The sequence below is a fragment of the Acipenser ruthenus genome, chromosome 1 (genome assembly GCF_902713425.1).
Source record: "Acipenser ruthenus chromosome 1, fAciRut3.2 maternal haplotype, whole genome shotgun sequence".
NCBI classification, from domain to species: Eukaryota; Metazoa; Chordata; class Actinopteri; order Acipenseriformes; family Acipenseridae; genus Acipenser; species Acipenser ruthenus.
The window spans coordinates 50384350-50406321 of record NC_081189.1 but is presented as its reverse complement, the minus strand read 5'-3'; the positions used below and the strand labels follow the sequence as shown (position 1 = coordinate 50406321).

At 39.8% G+C, this 21972-nt stretch overlaps 1 protein-coding gene across 13 annotated transcripts in view; it reads left to right on the top strand.

Annotated features, from left to right (window-relative positions):
- Positions 1–21972, top strand: part of adgrl3.1 (adhesion G protein-coupled receptor L3.1) — a 450501-nt gene that overhangs the window by 267763 nt on the left and 160766 nt on the right. For all 13 annotated transcript variants that reach the window (XM_059026057.1, XM_059026051.1, XM_034035060.3 and 10 more), the window contains one exon: positions 21275–21458. In XM_059026057.1, coding sequence (XP_058882040.1) covers positions 21275–21458 — 184 coding nt within the window. The remainder of the gene's footprint in view (positions 1–21274; positions 21459–21972) is intronic.

Sequence of the window (21972 nt, the reverse complement as noted above, 5' to 3'; positions counted from 1 at the left end):
ATTTCTTTGAGTACTATTGGGAGGATCTCATCCGGCCCAGGCATTTGTTTATTTTAAGAGCTCCTACTCCCTTTAACACTTCTGCCTCTGTTATGCTAAAGTTATTTAAAATTGGATAGGAACAGGTCGACATGTGGGGCATGTTGTCCGTGTCCTCCTTTGTAAAAACCTGTGAAAAGTAATAATTTAATATATTTGCTATTTTTTTTTCTTCATCTATGATTTTGCCATTTGTGTCTCTTAGACATTTAACCTCCTCTTTGAATGTTCTCTTGCTGTTGTAATATTGGAAAAACATTTTAGAATTGGTTTTAGCCCCCTTAGCAATATTGATTTCTATCTCTCTCTTGGCCTTTCTAACTTCCTTTTTGACTTGTGTTGCAGTTCCAAGTACTCTTTCTGTGTACTTTGTTTTTGGTCCCTTTTAAACGCTCTGTAAAGTGCCTTTTTTCGCTGAATATTTTTTTTAATTGATCTATTAAACCATTTTGGCCATTTTGTTTTAGATTTAGATTTGTCTACTTTTGGGATGTAATTGTTTTGTGCCTCTAGTACTACATTTTTTAAAAACAGCCACCCTTTTTCTGTGGATGTTTTCTCTATTTTACTCCAATCTACTTCTATTAGTCTCTGTTTCATACCTTTGTAGTTAGCTTTTCTAAAATTGTAAACCTTAGCTTTAGTCATTACTTTTCGGGTTTTAAAAAATATTTCAAATGAGACCATGTTGTGGTCTGAGTTTGCCAATGGCTCTCTGACCTCTGTTTTAGTTATTCTGTCTTCATTATTTGAAAAGACTAAATCAAGGCATGCCTCCCCTCTAGTCGGTGCCTTGACAAATTGCGTTAGGAAGCAGTCATTTGTCATTTCCACCACTGCAATTTCATCCGTCGTGCCCCCCATTGGGTTTTCCCATTTTATACAGGGGAAGTTGAAATCCCCCATTAGTATGGCTTCTCCTTTTCTACACACATTTCGAATGTCATTGTACAACAGATTATTTTGCTCAGCGTCTGAATTTGGCGGTCTATAGCATGCTTCTATTATTGTGCCCTTTGAATTTGTGTCCATTATTCTGACCCATATTGATTCTGCATTGTTTTCTTTGTCCTGATTTAACACCTGGGCTTCAAGGCTATTTCTTATGTATAACGCTACCCCTCCGCCTCTTCTGTCCTGCCTGTCTTTCCTATACAGTGTGTACCCACTAATATTATATTCGTCTCCATCACTTTCAGACAACCAAGTTTCTGTAACACCTATCACATCGTAGTTATTTGTTAGTGCAGTAGCTTCAAGTTCTAACATATTGTTTCTGAGACTTCTAGCATTAAGATAAATACATTTAATAGTGGTCTTACCTGAGTTGTTGCCCTTGTTTTGATGTAGTCTCCCTTCTGTTTTTTTGTTTTTCTAGTTTAAATGCTTCTGTACTGCCTGAAGGATCCTTTCTCCGAGTAGATTGGTTCCCTTTCTGTTTAAGTGTAGTCCGTCCCACCTGTATAGATAGTTCTTGTTGTAGAATGTGCTCCAATGTTCAAGAAAGGTGAAGCCTTCCTGTGTGCACCACAATTTCAGCCATGCATTTTGATTTTGTATTTCCAGCTGTCCATATGGTCCTTTGCAAGGCGCCGGCAGTATCCCAGAAAATACCACAGTTTTGGTCTTGTCTTTTAATTTCCTTCCTAGCTCTCTGAATTTGTTTTGCAGGGATCTTGGCCTGTCTCTTCCAATGTTGTTTGTACCAATGTGGGCGACTACTATCGGGTCATCTCCTGTTCGTTCTAGGAGCCTGTCCACATTCTCAGTGATGTGCTTGACTGAGGCTCCTGGAAGGCAGCACACTGTTGTAGTAAGGGGGTCCAAACTGCGAACTGAACTTGCTGTGTTTCTCAGTATGGAGTCCCCAACAATCATGACCTCCCTTCTTTTTGCTGCCTGGTCAGCACTGTTTATAGGGTCCTGGGTGTTGTTTCTTTCATTCTCTTGATGTTGGTTTTGGTCATCTAAATGTTGAAGTGGCTCAAATGTGTTGGCTGTCTGGATTTCTGGTGGTTGTGTTTGACGAAGTTTCTTTTTTTCCCTGCTTCTGCCTATCTGAACCCAGCTGTTTCGACTCTCTTCCATCTCCCTGGTGGCTTTCAGTCTGCTAGGGGTGCAGACTTCCATGAATTGTGGGTGTGCCAGCTCCTCAAGCTCCTGTTGCTGTCTCATTTCCTCCATCTCCTTTTCTAGCAGGCTTAATCGGTGAAGCAAGTCCTGGATCATGTAGCACTTTACACAAACTTGGTTGAGCTCTGTTGGGTTTTCTCGGATTTCCCACATCATGCAGTTGTTCTTCTGTTCGAACGCAGTGTTGTGTTTTCGCCAAACATAAAGTTTCTCACTGAGGCCAAAAAGTTCTACCTTTGACTCGTCTGTCCAGAGAACATTATTTTCAGAAGTCTTGTGGATCATCTATGTGCTCTTTGGCGAACTTCAGACGGGCAGCAATGTTCTTTTTAGAGAGCAGTGGTTTCCTCCTGGCTATCCTTCCATGAACATCATTCTTGTTCAGTCTTTTTCTGATAGTTGAGTCATGAACACTCACATTAGCCAAGGCGAGAGTGGCCTGCAGATCCTTGGATGTTACTCTGGGGTTCTTTGTGCCTTCCTTGATGATTTTCCGGTTTGTTCTTCGAGAAATTTTGGTAGGACGACCGCTCCTGGGTAGAGTGACTGTGGTCTTGAACTTTTTCCATTTGTAGACTGTCTGTCTGACAGTGGATTGATGGAGCCCCAATCCTTAGAAATTGTTTTGTAACTCTTACTAGTCTGATGAGCATCAATAACTGTTTTTCGGAGATCCTCAGAGATTTCTTTTGATCGTGGCATGACGTGTTTCCACACACCTGTATGGTGAAGACCAAACTCACAAAGTTTCTGATCTTTATATAGGGTGGGGCCTCCCAAACTCACCCCTGAAGATCTACCTAATTATTTAAACACCTGATTCTAATTATCCCCTTAATTGAGCTGATAAAACCAGGGGTTCACTTACTTTTTCACATACCCTGAATCTTGATTACTTATTGTTTGTCTAATTCATTTTCTTTCAAAAGACATGGAATTGTTTAATATAAACCCTATTGGATATTTAGAAAAGATTTTAGGGGGACATTTTCTTCAGTGAGTGGATCAATATGTCAGCCTCTCTGCTGCGTGTTTATTTGTTCAATCTATCTGTTCAACTCCAAACTTTTATTTACCACTACACCACTGATAAAAAAAACGTAGTGGGATACTGTCCTACTTTTCTGTAATTAACAAGAATCCTAAAAACAACTTTGACAGGTAAGTTAAATTTCCACAAGTGTACTACAATACTGTATTTATTAACAATAAATACATAAAAACAGTAGGGGTGTAACTGTTACAGTATGTATACTTTAGCACTGTACGGTATGTGCATGTTTGTTATATAAATTCATGAAGACCTTATATAGAAATTACAAAAGCAAATGTAATAAATTAAGAATATTAAAGTATTTACTTTTACTCATTATGTACTGTGGGAAGAGGGATATCATTTTTGTTTCTATCCTAGTATGTGCTGACCGTGATTTTGCTTCCACATATGCTTCAATTTCAACTTCTTATCTGCTTGTGGGTCTGGGGTTTCATGCCTAGTAATTGTTTGTAGCTGCATTCAGAACTTTGCATAGCCATGTTATGTAATCTTCAATTTTGAACAATATCATTTATTTTTAATTAACTAAAAACTTGTTTTTACTTTGTGTGAAGAGATAAGACAGTTAAAACAGTAAATGTGAATTTATTGATAAGAAACGTAAGTTACAAATTACAGGTGGAACCCTAGTTGATTTCATTTGGAATTTAAATTTGTACAGACAAGCTGTTAAGAAAGACGTGATACTGTATTATCGCTGATTTAATTTCAAAAGTCATGAACTATGTTTCTTTGTTTTGGGGGAAACAGCCACTCAAATGTAAGTGTAAAACTGTAGGACCAACAGCACTATGGAATACAGCCTTCTGTTTTGAGAATAGTGTTGAACCTTGTTTATAGTTTTTCCTTTTTTTAACGTTTAAAAAAACCTGTAAGCAATGAACTGATATGTATGTGCATACAAATAAAAAAACACACACAGTGCTTTACTGTTTGAATCAGTTTTACATTTAATGTACTTCTATATAGCACCAGTACTGCTGTCAGATGTACTTTCCAGAGTGACAGTGTAACACTCAGGTTTGGGGCTATCAGAAAAATACTCATTTTTAATTAAGCCTTTTAGAGTGCAATATATGTACGTTTGTTGCTGTTTTTGTAAACATCTGAACACTCATTAATACGTTAACTTTTAACTGTTGTTGTTTTAACTTTTTTCTGTTGTCAGAACAGAAAATAGGAGGCACTTTTTTACACAGAGAATTGTGAGGGTCTGGAAAAAACTCCCCAGTAAAGTTGTTGAAGCTGACACCCTGGAATCCTTCAAGAAGCTGCTTGATGAGATTCTGGGATCAATAAGCTACTAACAACCAAACGAGCAAGATGAGCCGAATGGCCTCCTCTCATTAGTAAACTTTCTTATGTTCTTATGAAAAGATAGTGTGTTCCGGCACTTTTTTGGGGGGGGACTCGATCACTGGATTAACCGTTACCTTCAGCAACACCCCTGGAATAAAAATACTGATATCACTAAAGATTCTGAACTCTGTCAGTCGTGGCTTAAATTATGTAAATCATAAAAAGCCGATTTCAAGAACAGATCTAAAGAAACTGTATACGTCTAGAACCGAGTGAAAAAACATTTACTAACTTGCTCTTAAAGTATGGTTCGAATACAGTTTTTTCTTTCGTAGACGAGGAAACGAAAACACTGTTAATCTCTGTGAAAATAACTTTGTTGTACTTACCGATGGCACTGGCCGTCAATATGTCACTCAAACATAAGCATTACAGACCAAAAATCACTAAGGTGGTTTTCAGACAGTCCCAATACCTGGTATATGAATGTACTCACAGCCAGATTTTGAAAATTGTCCTATAAAAAGCTTTAAGCTGTGGGGGTAAAATGTTATATCTAACTAAAATAAAAGTTTTTTTATTGTAAAAATATATTTGTGTGTCTAATCCTTAAGTGATTTATAATACTGTTTATTGGTATTGCGTCTGGGAAGGGGGACACACAGGCGTATGAAGAGAAGTTCAGTGGGATATTTTTTTATTTCAGGAGGCCACTGGCGCAATGGCGTGGCCTAGCGCGAACACTGGTGAGGGCGCTGTATAACAGGAACAGTGTGCCCCGGACTGGATGGTTTGACAGTTCATTTCAGGGTCAGTTGGAAGTCGGTCATGCAGAAAGGGGGTGGATCCACAATACCAGAAGTCATCTCCTTAATGTGGTAGGCGATGTGTCAGTCACGGATTGGAGGTACGTGATTGGACTCGCCACCAAAGGGGGCATGACTGAGGGAATTCAGGGGATGTGGCCAAGCGATCTGTTCCTTTGTTATGGTTATGGAATGACCTGTTAAGGACAGGCGAAACTGAATCATGAGTGCTTTGTAGTTGTGTTTTTGTTTGTTGTTTTTGTTAATTACTGTTTATTTGTAATTATGAGACGGCTAAGCAAACCGGGAGCTGTCGGTGTTAAGCCAGCATCCAACACGGATTACAAACACTGCACCAGTCACACTTAACTGTGTATTCACCACCAGCACAGGAGCACCGCGAAAGGACGCAGAGCTGTGCCTGTACATTGCCTTTGTGTATTATTATTTCAGGACTGAAACCCTGTATTGTTTGGCTGTGCAATTACACATTGCTGTGTAGTTGCCAGCATTATTATTTAACAGTGCCAAACCATGAAAACAAATTTAAGAAACTGTTTGGACCGTGAACACTGTTTGTTGTCTTTGTTTGAGCACTGCATCACCTCTACACCTGCGCACTGCAAGCCACATGTGGTGTCAGAATACGGGATTATGGACGTCACTGCACTATCCAGCGCTGGATGAGACGGGAGGCCGTGGAGAGAAAGACAGAGGAGAGGTACACGCCGCTGATCGAGAGAGTCAGCAGCAGGGAAGTACCCCATGTACCAGCAGGAGGATGATGGCAGAGGATGACCCGGAGGGATACCTGGTCGTCTTTGAGCGGTTGGCTACCACCGTGTCATGCCTCGGGAATACTGTGCTAGCTAGCTGGGCCCCTGTTTAATCGGGGTGGCCCAAGCAGCCTACCAGACCATGACCGATGAAAAGGCCAGCCACTACAACCTGGTTAAACAGGCCATCGTCCAGCGACTCAACATCACGGGGGAAACACATTGGGTACGATTCAAGGACACCGGAGACCCGCCCCAGGGTGGTTGTGCAGCGATTGTGTGACCACATGGTGCACTGGCTTAGCCCCCTCAGGAAGACGGGGGTACAAATGGGTGAAGCCATTGCCCTGGAGCAATTTTGCCATGTGGTCGGCTCCGAGACCCAGGCGTGGATACGGTGTCACAATCCAGCCACCCTGGAAGCTGCAGTCAAACTGGCATACGACTTTGAGGACTCCATGATCTCCTCCAAGACTAGCCTGTTGAACTCTCCCTCACCACCACGAGCAGCCGGGGACTGGCTCCACCTCCACCTCAACCCCGCCTCGCTCTGGAATCCAGACCTCCCAGACCACTGATCCCAATGGGCTGGCCCACCTCCTTACCATGGGGGCAGCGGTTGGCCCACAGTTGGGGTAGATTCAGTGCCTTCTGCCCTTCCTTTCTGTTCCAGGTGCCACCAAACAGGACATGTTGCCCGGCTGTGCTCCTCAGCTATGAAGTGCAGCTTTGCGACATGTCATCTGGCATCAGAAGTGGGTAAGAGATGTATTGTTGATGTGGTTGTCGGTAAAGTGAGTACCCATGCATTAGTTGACTCCGGGTGTGAGCAGACCTTAATTCGGACAGCTCTCTTGGGCTGTGTGTCGTGGCAGCCACAAGGCCAGGTGATGATCTCCTGTATCCATGGAGACACGGCGACACATCCCATGCTAAAAACATATATATATATCGGTAGGACAGATGCAGCGTCACCTCATAGTGGGGGTGATGGAAAGGCTGCCACATCCAGTAATTCTGGGCCAGGACTGGCCACAGTATAAACAATTAATTAAAAATGCAGTCCCAACCGCACACGTAAGCAAGGCAGACAAACAATTTGCTTCCCTTTTTCAACCTAGAAAAACAAAGAAAAAGAGAGAAATCGAAAGATGGGAAGGTGCATCAATGAGACGAGGTTGGGGCTTTGCAGGAGAGCTTGGATGGTATCAAACGCCACTCAAAGGGAGTCGGTACGCAGTGCGACTGAGTTGGCGAGATTACTGGGCCATCCAGGGTAGATGTTACTCCAGCCCCTCTCAATATACCGGACATGTGGGACCAAAGAGCGGACCTAGTGTGGGGCCAAAGCAACGACCCCACACTGGTGCACTCTTGGGGACAGGTCTGGTCTATTGAAGGTAAAGATGTTGAAGGCGCTGGGGCACTAGTATATCCACACTTCATTATCAAGGTGCAATTATTATATAGGGTGAACTCTGCCGTGGGCACAGGACAGCCTGTAACACAATTGATGGTTCCCCCGTCTTGTCTGCCCGAGGTCATGAGGCTGGTGCATGATATCTTCCTTTTTGCAGGGCACCTCGGAGCTGATAAAACTAGGGAACGCATATTGGCTCGATTTTATTGGGTAGGGCATCGTAATGAAGTGTCAAAATATGTAGCCGCATGCCCAGACTGCCAGAGAGTAGGTCCCACTGCCAATCATTTCCACTCCCTTTGAGCGCATTGCAATGGACATAGTAGGCCCTTTGCTACCTTCTGAATCTGGGTAACGCATATATTAGTGGTGGTAGATTATGCAATGCGATGCAGTACCCGGAGGCAGTTCCATTGAGGTCTACTAGTGGCTTAAAAACAAAAAGGTGAATGTCCTGGAGTGGCCCCGTCAAAGCCCGGACCTCAATCAAATTGAGAATATGTGGAAAGAGTTGAAAATTGATGTTCACCAAAGGTCCCCATCCAACTTGACAGAGCTTGAGCAATTTTGCAAAGAAGAATGTGCAAAAATTGCAGTGTCCAGATGTGCAAAGCTGGTAGAGATATCCAAATAGACTCATGGCTGTAATTACTGCCAAAGGTGCCTCTACCAAATATTGACTCATGGGGGTGAATACTTATGCAATCAATTATTTTCTGTTTTGTATTTGTAATTAATTTAGAACAATTTGTAGATTTTATTTTTCACTTTGACATTATGGACTTTTTTTGTGTTGATCAGTGGCAAAAACTCCTAATTAAATCCATTTTGATTCCATGTTGTAACACAATAAAATGTGGAAAAGTCCAAGGGGGGTGAATACTTTTGAGAGCCACTGTATCTCTTAAAAAGAACCCAGGTGTGGTCATCCACTGGTGACTTCGTAGAGGGATGTAAAAAAGATGTGTATTGACCATTAGTCCTCAAAACATGTGCAATCAGCACAAAGCAGATGGTTTTGCTGGCAAGGAAGAAACAATTTGTCATTTTTAAGAGACCTGAAAACAGATTATCCTTTGCATTTGAGTAAGTACTCGAGGAATAGTACTTGGAAGTATGTCTTTTTGAGTGATGAGACACAAATCAACATCCACGTGTCCTGTGGGAAGGTGTGTGGAGAAAACTGGGAGAAGTAGTTCAGTCCTCAGTGCATGGAGGTGGTAAAGTTCTGGTGTTGTTTCTTGTATTTTGGAGAAGCACTTCATCAAGGGAAAACTGGATGGACCAATTTATGTCCAGGACGGTAGTCAAGTTAAGGTTTCAATGTTTTTTCCATTATAAGCCCCTATTTTGTGCAGCTCCAAAAGTGGGGTTAAGTTTAATCAATCTGCCTGCCGTTTTGGAATTCAGGTCTGATTGGTAGGCTGAATTTTTTGTGTTATTCTGTTCAATAGTTTTTGAGCTACAGCACTTTATATATATATAAAAAAATTTGTGTAAGTACTGGTGCCAGGAGAGCGTTTTTATTATTCACAGTTGCACATGCACAGTTGTACGATTTGGTAACCGTTTTTGTGTAGTTCTGACTGGAACAATACAATATCTTAAGAACGCTCTCCAGTTTGAAATACAGCTCCCAGAATGCACACCGAACGGCTGATCGTAGCTAACATTTCAAGCTTTTCACAATCGTAACAAAGCATCATATTTTACTGTACAGAGTAAGTAAATAAATAATAGAAACCGTGTCAGTCAGTGATAGAAGGTGAACGTGTATTTAAAACCTACATGTACACTTAGGCTGAGAGACTGTGCACCAGACCAGCTATAAATAATGGCAAAACATTTCAAACAGGCCTAAAACAATTATTTACATTACATATAACCACAAAAGCCAGAAGAACTTCCAAATAACAAATAGCTATGCACTTTGATGCTCTAACTTCGGGCCGGACCAAATCAAACACTGATCGCTCTTGCGATAATATCACTAAATATTGTTTATGCGATAATATCATTAGTTTCCATATCGCATTTTTTTCATCACGAAACCAAAACTAGCCATTTCCAATGGGTAAAATAGGCGGAGAGAGGTTTCGCAGGAGTAGGAGGGACCGCAGAAAGCAACATGAAAACAGCTGTTGACCAATCCCTAGCCGGTATCTGTGACATTTTGAAGGGGCGGAAACAAGGCGGTAACATGCAAAAAGCCAGGGCAGAAAAATAATAATAATAATAATTCTGTGTTGTACTACTGTTTCATTTGAATATCAGTGAATGAATGCTATTACATACAACTACTACTAGTAGTAATAAGAATAAAAATAGGTTTAATAATAATAACAATTATCTGCTTTTATTTTTATAAGAACATAAGAAAGTTTACAAACGAGAGGAGGCCATTCAGCCCATATTGAAAAATATGGACGTGAGTTTGAAAGAAAACACACACACACGCACACACTTGGCAATTACCTCGTTTTCACGATGTCTGCAGCATCGTGCTGCATTGTTCTGTCACTGTTATGAAAGCGTGCCACATTGTTTTCATGATTTTTGTAAAAATCCATACCGTGCCCAGGCTTGTGTCAGCACCATGCAATGCCAGCATCCCCATACCCGACTGGCATGGTGCTGCCCAGAGCCCTAAGAACATAAGAACATCAGAAAGTTTACAAAACGAGAAGAGGCCATTCAGCCCATCTTGCTCGTTTGGTTGTTAGTAGCTTACTGATCCCAGAATCTCATGAAGCAGCTTCTTGGGGCGGGCCGGCGAGGTAAGTAACTGATCTTGAAACAGTGGTGGTCAGCTGGTGAGAGGTCCCTACATAATCACGTCACGTAGCCTAGTCTAGTCATCACTACTGAATTTGAAACATGTCTTGGGAAAGGAAAGCCAAATCAAAAATGAGGGGGCAACTGCTCCTGATGGCGATGCCTTAGCTAGCTGCGCTGTCTGTGCTGCTAATCCCGCCAGTTCAGCATCACCACCGGCATGTCCTCCACTAGCTAGTAGGCCTACTAGTGAGCCAGACTCGGCGGGAGAGGGGGACGGGGTCGGGGAGGACTAGTGATGGGCAGTTAGATTCTTTTTAGTGACTTGATTCATTTGATTCAGTTCAGTTTGGTGAATCGATTCACTTCGTTCATTTGATTCACTGATTCAATGACACAAAACCAATCAATGTAGACCGCATTAAGATTGTTTACATAGGTTTATTTGAACCGGAAAGAACGAGTCGTTCACGAACTGCACATCACAAAAGCTAGGGAGAATCTGTATTTGGTTGACTGGGTTCATAAACATTAAATTAAATATAGATTGACAAAAAAATAATAATATATATTTAGAATCCTGGAGATAACGTAACAGTTTGAACCATTAGCATTGTTTAGCCATCAGTATCAATCTAATTTAATTTAATCTTTAAAAAAAAAAGTCAATTGCATTTCTTACGTGTTATTTTTCTATACATTTGGAGTCATCCATTGTTTTTTACAACAACAAAAAAGAGAGGTTTGAACGAGTGGTATTTGTGGAACTAATCCGTGATATTTATTCAGCACATAGCAAAACGATGTTTGCCCAGTTCCTCTTCTATCCAGTAAACCTTTATGATTAGTCATGTGATCAATCACACGTTGAAGCACACCCAAAACCGCAACATGTACATTTTATATAAACAAAGTTTAAACGTGTATATATGTAGTATTTTTTAGTGTTTAACACAGTAAAATAACATTTAGAAAATGTATATTTAAATGTGCGTGTAAAATATAATAGACGTTTAAGAACGTCATCCGTTAGAATGTGCAATATCCTCCTAAAAGGTTGTTGTATCGTAGCTGATACTACGTGTCACTTTGTGGACTAAGGTGAATCGCCGTCATTATTAAATTATAAAATATTTAATCATAGTTGTAAATTGTCATGTATAAAATACATTATGTAATCACAAGTTATATAATTAAGCCATGGGTACAATAACGTTACAATAGATGTTTGTATTTATTTATTTTCGAAATGAGGTGTATTATTATTATTATTATTATTATTTATTTCTTAGCAGACGCCCTTATCCAGGGCGACTTACAATTGTTACAAGATATCACATTATACATTATTTCACATTATACAGATATCACATTATTTTACATACAATTACCCATTTATACAGTTGGGTTTTTACTGGAGCAATCTAGGTAAAGTACCTTGCTCAAGGGTACAACAGCAGTGTCCCCCACTGGGGATTGAACCCACAACCCTCCGGTCAAGAGTCCAGAGCCCTAACCACTACTCCACACTCCACAATAATAATTAACTCACAATAATTAACACTTAACTCACCCCTATTATGCCTATGCGTCACATCAGATATGATGTCATACATGACATCAGTAATGACATCAGCAATGACCAATCACATGACAAACGCTTCTCCAAGACTGCCAAGAAGGACATTACCTGGGTGTGTTTGTTGGTCTGCAGAATATTGTGCCATCAGCTGTTCTTAGGGACTCATATGACAATAACAAGACATTCTCCATGGCACTGTTCTCGAAAAAGAAAAAAAAAAAAATCCTTTTACTGAGTGAGATACATATTGAAATGCATTTTGGAACCCAATGGTCTTGATAAATGTGGCCATGCCATATTTATAGTTTTGCATTGGAAGTAACAGCAGTAATTATGCAACACCTATATCACGTCTATAGACAGTAGTGCAAAGAGTGACCCGAGTGACAGTCAGCGCAATGAAAGTGTCTTGTTCTGTCTATGATTGTGTCTACGTTGGCAGAGTGATTTTCATACAAAGTATGATAGCTACAATCCAGCAAGACAAATTGTTTTCTAGTGTAATGTTCTTCTGGGCAGTCTTGGTAAAGCATTTGTCCTGTTATTAGATATGCCAACATTCATGTCATTGCTGATGTCATTACTGATGTAACACATTGACATAATAGGGGTGAGTTAAGGTTGCATGTCTTAACTTCCCATTTCCCAACATTAGTGATTTTGAAATGCAACCTTAACATTATTTAACAAAGTTTTTGTTACTGAATATATATATATATATATATATATATATATATATATATATATATATATATATATATACAGACATGCTCAAATTTGTTGGTACCCCTCCACAAAAAACGAAGAATGCACAATTTTCTCTGAAATAACTTGAAACTGACAAAAGTAATTGGCATCCACCATTGTTTATTCCATATTTAATAGAAATCAGACTTTGCTTTTGATTTTTTATTCAACATAATATTGTAAATAAGAAAACAAATGAAAATGGCATGGACAAAAATGATGGGACCGCTAACCTAATATTTTGGTGCACAACCTTTATAGGCAATCACTGCAATCAAACGTTTTCTGTAGCTCTCATTGAGACTTCTGCACCTGTTAACAGGTAGTTTGGCCCACTCTTCCTGAGCAAACTGCTCCAGCTGTCTCAGGTTTGATGGGTGCCTTCTCCAGACTGCAAGTTTCAGCTCTTTCCATAGATGTTCGATAGGATTCAGATCAGGACTCATAGAAGGCCTCTTCAGAATAGTCCAATGTTTTGTTCTTATCCATTCTTGGGTGCTTTTAGCTGTGTGTTTTGGGTCATTATCCTGTTGGAGGACCCATGACCTGCGACTGAGACAGAGCTTTCTGACACTGGGCAGTACGTCTCGCTCCAGAATGCCTTGATAGTCTTGAGATTTCATTGTGCCCTGCACAGATTCAAGGCACCCTGTGCCAGGTGCAGCAAAGCAGCCCCAAAACATAACCGAGCCTCCTCCATGTTTCACTGTAGGTATGGTGTTCTTTTCTTTGAAAGCTTCATTTTTTCATCTGTGAACATAGAGCTGTTGTGACTTGCCAAAAAGCTCCAGTTTTGACTCATCTGTCCAAAGGACATTCTCCCTGAAGGATTGTGGCTTGTCAATATGCATTTTAGCAAATTCCACTCTGGCTTTTTTATGTTTTTCTTTCAAAAGTGGAGTCCTGGGTCTTCTTCCATGGAGCCCACTTTCGCTGAAAAAGCGACGGATGGTGCGATCAGAAACTGACGTACCTTCACCTTGGAGTTCAGCTTGTATCTCTTTGGCAGTTATCCTTGGTTCTTTTTCTACCATTCGCACTATCCTTCTGTTCACTCTGGGGTCGATTTTCCTCTTGCGGCCGTGCCCAGGGAGGTTGGCTACAGTTCCATGGACTTTAAACTTCTTAATAATATTTGCAACTGTTGTCACAGGAACATCAAGCTCCTTGGAGATGGTCTTGTAGCCTTTATCTTTACCATGCTTGTCTATTATTTTCTTTCTGATCTCCTCAGACAACTCTCTCCTTTGCTTTCTCTGGTCCATGTTCAGTGTGGTGCACACAATGATACCAAACAGTGCAGTGACTACTTTTCTCCATTTAAATAGGCTGAATGACTGATTACAAGATGATAAAATAGCTTTTAATGTCATCACTTTTCAGGAGGAATGAAGCATTATTTCAATGAGCTGTAAATGATGAAATTAAAAGCTATTTTATCATGTATACTTGCATGCCTTTGGTATGTCATAGAATAAAGCAAAGAAGCTGTGTAAAAAGAGATGAATTCTTATTCTACAAAGATATTCTAAAATGGCCTGGACACATTTGTTGGTACCCCTTAGAAAATATAATAAATAATTGGATCATAGTGATATTTCAAACTAATTAGTTTCTTTAATTAGTATCACACATGTCTCCAATCTTGTAATCAGTCATTCAGCCTATTTAAATGGAGAAAAGTAGTCACTGCGCTGTTTGGTATCATTGTGTGCACCACACTGAACATGGACCAGAGAAAGCAAAGGAGAGAGTTGTCTGAGGAGATCAGAAAGAAAATAATAGACAAGCATGGTAAAGGTAAAGGCTACAAGACCATCTCCAAGCAGCTTGATGTTCCTGTGACAACAGTTGCAAATATTATTAAGAAGTTTAAGGTCCATGGAACTGTAGCCAACCTCCCTGGGCATGGCCGCAAGAGGAAAATCGACCCCAGATTGAACAGAAGGATAGTGCGAATGGTAGAAAAAGAACCAAGGATAACTGCCAAAGAGATACAAGCTGAACTCCAAGGTGAAGGTACGTCAGTTTCTGATCGCACCATCCGTCGCTTTTTCAGCGAAAGTGGGCTCCATGGAAGAAGACCCAGGAGGACTCCACTTTTGAAAGAAAAACATAAAAAGGCCAGACTGGAATTTGCTAAAATGCATATTGACAAGCCACAATCCTTCTGGGAGAATGTCCTTTGGACAGATGAGTCAAAACTGGAGCTTTTTGGCAAGTCCCATCGGCTCTATGTTCACAGATGAAAAAATGAAGCTTTCAAAGAAAAGAACACCATACCTACAGTGAAACATGGAGGAGGCTTGGTTATGTTTTGGGACTGCTTTGCTGCGCCTGGCACAGGGTGCCTTGAATCTGTGCAGGGCACAATGAAATCTCAAGACTAACAAGGCATTCTGGAGCGAAACGTACTGCCCAGTGTCAGAAAGCTCTGTCTCAGTCGCAGGTCATGGGTCCTCCAACAGGATAATGACCCAAAACACACAGCTAAAAGCACCCAAGAATGGATAAGAACAAAACATTGGACTATTCTGAAGTGGCCTTCTATGAGTCCTGATCTGAATCCTATCGAACATCTATGGAAAGAGCTGAAACTTGCAGTCTGGAGAAGGCACCCATCAAACCTGAGACAGCTGGAGCAGTTTGCTCAGGAAGAGTGGGCCAAACTACCTGTTAACAGGTGCAGAAGTCTCATTGAGAGCTACAGAAAACGTTTGATTGCAGTGATTGCCTCTAAAGGTTGTGCAACAAAATATTAGGTTAGCGATCCCATCATTTTTGTCCATGACATTTTCATTTGTTTTCTTATTTACAATATTATGTTGAATAAAAAATCAAAAGCAAAGTCTGATTTCTGTTAAATATGGAATAAACAATGGTGGATGCCAATTACTTTTGTCAGTTTCAAGTTATTTCAGAGAAAATTGTGCATTCTTCGTTTTTTGTGGAGGGGTACCAACAAATTTGAGCACGTCTGTATATATATATAAAATCAGAAAATAGGAGGCACTTTTTTACACAGAGAATTGTGAGGGTCTGGAACCAACTCCCCAGTAATGTTGTTGAAGCTGACACCCTGGGATCCTTCAAGAAGCTGCTAGATGAGATTCTGGGATCAATAAGCTACTAACAACCAAACAAGCAAGATGGGCTGAATTGCCTCCTCTCGTTTGTAAACTTTCTTATGTTCTTATATATATACACTACCGGTCAAAAGTTTTAGAACACCTCAATTTTTCCAGTTTTTAGTGAAATTTATGCAGTTTAATGTCTCAATGTACACTGAAATTAAAGCATAGAACAAATAAACAATTGGAGATAAAAAAGAAATCATGGAATCATTAACAAAATTTAATCTAAATTTTTGACTCATCAAAGTAGCCACCTTTTGCAGATATAACAGCCGAACACACTCGTGGCAGTCTTTCTACAATGGAAATCAAATATTGTTCGGAAAGTTCTTCCCAACACTGTTGCAGAAGTTCCCACAAATGTGTTGCACTTGTAGGTTGCTTTGCTTTCACCCTTCTGTCCAGTTCATCCCAAACCAGCTCGATGGGGTTTAAGTCTGGAGACTGTGCTGGCCATTCCATGATTTGAAGCCTACCGTCTTGTTCTTTTCTTCTAAGGTAGTTCTGACATAGCCTGGAGGTATGTTTTGGGTCATTATCTTGCTGTAGGATGAACCCCTGACCAACTAGGCGTATACCAGAGGGTATTGCATGGCGCTGCAAAATGCTGTGGTAGCAGTTTTGGTTCAGGGTGCCACTCACTCTGTGCAAGTCGCCGACTCTGGATCCAGCAAAAGAGCCCCAGACCATCACGCTTCCTCCTCCATGTTTGACAGTTGGTGTCACACACCGAGGAACCATCCTTTCGCCTACTCGACGGCGTACAAAAACCCTGCAAGATGAACCGAAGATTTCAAATTTTGATTCATCGGTCCATAAGATCTTCTTCCAGTCTTCAGTAGTCCACTGGCGGTGCTTCATGGCCCAGGCAAGCCTCTTTTTCTTATTTTGCCATCTTAGCAATGGCTTTCTTACTGCACCTCGACCTGTCAAACCTGCAGCTCGAAGTCTTCTCTTCACAGTTGAAACTGAGACTTGCTTACTTCGACCAGTGTTAAGCTGTGCTTGAAGCTGTTGTCCTGTGAGCCGCCTATCACGCAAGCTGTTGACTCTCAGAAACTTGTCTTCTGATTCTGTTGTGGCTTTGGGTCTGCCAGACCTCTTCCTGTCAGAGTTTCCTCCAGTTTCCAAGTGCCTTTTGATGGTGTAGGAAACTGTACTCACTGACACCTTGGCTTTCTTTGCAATTTCTCTAAAGGAAAGACCTACACTTTTAAGGGTTATAATGGTCTGTCTGTCTTCCTTTGTTAATTGCCTTTTTCTCGCCATTATGAGAGCAATATACTACTTCCTACAGTACAATACTGTCCAAATAATGCTTAAGAGGGTGTAGGAACACAGTCTGTTCCAACACTGCTTTTATACAGACAGAGGGTTTGTAAGTAATCAACAAAAGTTGGGACACCTGTAGGAATTGTTAGCATCAACTTTCAAGGTTAATTTACTTCCATTGCTGCAGAACAGCTGTAAGTTGTTAACCCATTACTTGTTCCCTGAAAAAGGCCTTTTTGTATAACTCTGAACTGTACATTATTTTTCAGTTTTTGGTAACCTATACTTTTTTTTTTTAACCTCTGGCAGTTTACCACTTACCTTTGTACCATTTCAGGTTATTCACTGGACTTGAACTGCTTAAATTTCAGTAAAAACTGGAAAAATGGGGGTGTTCTAAAACTTTTGACCGGTACTGTGTATATATACAGTTTACAAAACATTAGGAGCACCTTCCTAATATTGAGTTGCACCCCCTTTTGCCCTCAGAACAGCCTCAATTCGTCGGGCATGGACTCTACAAGGCGTCGAAAGCGTTCCACAGGGATGCTGGCCCATGTTGACTCCAATGCTTCCCACAGTTGTGTCAAGTTGGCTGGTAGTGGATCTCTACTCCGAATAGCTCGTTCCATCTCATCCCACAGATGCTCAATTGGATTGAGATCTGGTGACTGGGCAGGCCACTGCCGTAAGCTGAATTCACTGTCATGTTCGTGGAACCATTCCTGGATAATCTTAGCCTTGTGGCATGGGGCATTATCCTGCTGAAAAAAATCCATTAGCAGATGGATACACTGCTGCCATGAAGGGATGCACCTGATTGGCAATGATGTCTAGATATCCTGTGGCATTCAAACGTTGCTCAACTTTTATCAAGGGGCCCAATGTGTGCCATGAAAACACACCCCACACCATCACACCACCACCACCAGCCTGCAATGTTGACACACGGCATGATGGATGCATGTACTCATGTGGTTTTCTCCATACCCTAGTCCTCCCATCAGCGTGAAACAGCAGGAACCAGATTTCATCAGACCAGCCAATGTTTTTCCAATCCTCCAGTGTCCAGTGTTTTTGTTCCTTAGCCCACTGCAACCACAGTTTCTTGTGTTTTGCTGAAAGAAGTGGAACTCCATTAGGTCGTCGGCTGCCATACCCCATTCGTGTCAAGGTACGACGAGTTGTGCATTCTTTTATAGGTCTTTCGGCACCAATATTGTACTGGACTGTCAGTTGACTAACTGTAGCACGTCTGCTCTGTACAATTCATGTCAACCTCCTTTGGCCTCTTTCATCAATGAGCCGCTTTCGACCACTGGCCTGCCGTTGGCTGGATGTCCTTTGGGTGGTGGACCATCCTTGATACACACAGGAAACTGTTGAGCATGAAAAACCCAGCAGCGTTGCAGTTCTTGACACACTCAAATTGGCGCGCCTGGCACCTACTACCATACCCCGTTCAAAGGCACATAACTCTTTTGTCTTGCCCATTTACCCTCTGAATGGCACACATACAGTACACAATCCATGTCTCAATTGTGTCAAGGCTTAAAAATCTGTCTATTCCATGGGAAGAGCAGGTGTTCCTAATGTTTTGTACACTCAGTGTGTATATATATATATATATATATATATATATATATATATATATATATATATATATATAGGGGTTGTAGGGAGATATGTAAATAAAGCATTACAAGAGCCAATCAAATCGTGTGAAAGTTACCTAACAGCTTCTACATTCACAGCGTTTTAAAAGTCAAAATACAGTAGCTGCATACATGTTTCGCCCTTTTTGGGGCTCATCAGTACAGCGCAACTGTATTTTGACTTCAGAAAAGCTCAGGAGAGTAAGTAAAAACAAGTAGCTTTCGAGTTAAGGTGAGAAAGCAATAACTTCAAAAACAAATAGCTTGTAGGGAGATATACAAATAAAGCATTACAAGATTGGCAGTTTTTGAATTTATTGCTTTCTCTCACCTTAACTCGAAAGCTACTTGTTTTTACTTACTCTCCTGAGCCTTTCTGAAGTCAAAGTACAGTTGTGCTGTACTGATGAGCCCCAAAAAGGGCGAAACATGTATGCAGCTACTGTATTTTGACTTTTAAAAGGCTATGAATGTAGAAGCCTTTAGGCAACTTTCACGTGATTTGATTGACTCTTGTGATGCTTTATTTGCATATCTCCCTACAACCCATTTATTTTTGAATTTATTGCTTTCTCTCACCTCAACTCCTCGAAAGCTACTTGTTATATATATATATATTGGGTGGGCATCAATATGAAAATTGTTTATCGATATTGTGCACATACTTCGATATCGATAATATCGAAGTCTTCCAAAACACAAAACAATATGTAACACAATTGCAATATTATTTATTTATTTATTTATTAGCTGACGCCCTTATCCAGGGCGACTTACAATTGTTACAAGATATCACATTATTTTTTACACATTATTTTAGTTGGGTTTTTACTAGAGCAATCTAGGTAAAGTACCTTGCTCAAGGGTACAGCAGCAGTCTCCCCCACCTGGGAAAAGCAATAACTTACTTTAACTTAGCTTTGCTTCACAATATCCATGGAGAAAAACAACGTCTTGTTAATTGTTTTATTATTCCATGCTATCATCAGCCACCTCAAAACCGAAATATTATATATTTCACTGCGCAGGCTAGCCAATCCAGAATTTAATCTTCTCTGCGTATAAATGCACGACACATCTAAAAGTATTGAGTACGGTGTCATGCTGAATGCTGCATTATTTTTAGATGTGTTTTGATGTTTTAAAAATACATCTCACTTAACTGCACTGACGCATGTGCATATCTCAAAATAATCCCAAGAGTGTTTAATGCAGCATGCAAATAGCGTTTGGTACCTTGTGAGCAGCTTCTGAATGGGGAAAAAAAATGATATCTACATATATCAAATTATTGACATATCCTGTTTATTATTATTATTATTATTATTATTATTATTATTATTATTATTATTATTATTATTATTATTATTATTATTTGTCTTAAGTTTTTTTTTTTTAAGAGTGTATCCCTTTAAAAAAAAGACAGTCAAGTTTCTTAATTAATTGATGCACGCACTTTTTGAAAACAGGATATAGTTTCTGGTAAGGGATTGGCCGGCCGGTGAGAGGAAACAGGTAAAGAAATGGGAGTAGAGCACATGAGAGAGGGGGACACAGGTTTGTGGATTTGTTGTTTTTCTTGATTTATAGCTATTGAATGTTTGAAATACATTTGTTACTCAGGTTCTCAAAAAGAAAAACACCAATCAATGGAGCAAAATGGTTAAATAATACTTTAAGGTGTGGTGTTTGCCTACGACACTGACAATGATTGGTACGTATAGGATTTGTTGTATCTTAATATAAAATAAACTTGATTATACTGCGTTTGTATTTTTAGCAGATTAGCAATAATACTGCTAAAAATTGCGAGCTTATGTGATTTTTTTTTTATCCCACGATATTGCGATATGGAAATTATCGATATCGAACAAATATCTCTTAAATATCGATATTGGTGCCCACCCCTAATACATATATATATATATATATATATATATATATATATATATATATATATATATATATATATATACATATATACATATATATATATATATAATCCATATAATCCATATAATAAATCCAGAAACTCTTCAAGCCCCTAAATAGGTGATACTAAACTAGAAGAGGCCCACTGCTAAAAATACTTTGACATTTTGGATAAGCTTCTCACTGCCAGAAGCAATTAAAAAGTCTAACAGAATGCTTGGTTATTTTGTTAAAGGTTTATATACAAATTGAGGAAGGCTATTAGAGGTTACATCACACACCTTGAATACTGTGTTGAAATTAGAAATTCAGTGGATACAGACTTTTTAAATAAAATTCTATTTATAAACATATTATTTCTAAGCTGTCATGCTGTCTTTATTAGTGAAGTCACTGTTTTATTTTTATGTTTAAAAATCTAAACAACAAGCAAACCTAGTGAAAGGATTTAACCCTCAAGGCCCATTTGTAAAACTGGGAACCAGCATTATTCACATGCACATTCACATTCAACTTATCTGAATAGTGGCAGTCGATGCTGTTACATGTAAGTTGTGTGTAATATGTTGGGTAGCATGTACTTTCAGATTCTTAACAGCTCATAAGGACTGCACTGACACCAGCCATTATGTCCTCTGCTTTTGTAGGCCATGGTGGAGACTGTCAACAACCTTCTTCAGCCTTTGGCCCAGTCTGCTTGGCATGACTTGACAACCAATGACCAGTTACGAGCAGCCACCATGTTACTGGACACTGTGGAGGAGGGCGCCTTTGTACTTGCAGATAATCTGCTCAAGACAGATGTCGTTCAGGAGAACACAGAAAACATTAGTGAGTCAAAACTATTTATTTGTGTTTCTGCAAGGAGGCAAGGTGCATAACAAAACATCAAGAAATGCTCATTACTGCTCATCGAAATGTGGTGACATGCAGTATAGACATTCCTTAGGTTACATTATTGACCATTTCAGAATGGGGGTGACATACTATTGGCTCAATTCTCAATTCACTGAAGTTAATCTCAATTTGGGCAATATTTACAAATGCAATTTCTATCAATTACGAAACAAATGACTTTGTGAATCAGATGTGAATACAGAACAGCATATTGGAAAATAATACAGGAATATTTAGTACTATTTGTTATTTTTGTTGCTTATATAAAACAGTCTTTTGAGATTTAATTTACATTCCTAAAGTTTGCTAACACCTAAAATATACAAACATCGTTCATTAGAAATAGTTTAGGAAACCAAGCCCTATATGTTCAATGATATGATTTGTTGGGCTAATTAAGGCTTTACCTTGTAAACCACTCATGTAAATGTGATAAGATTTTACATGA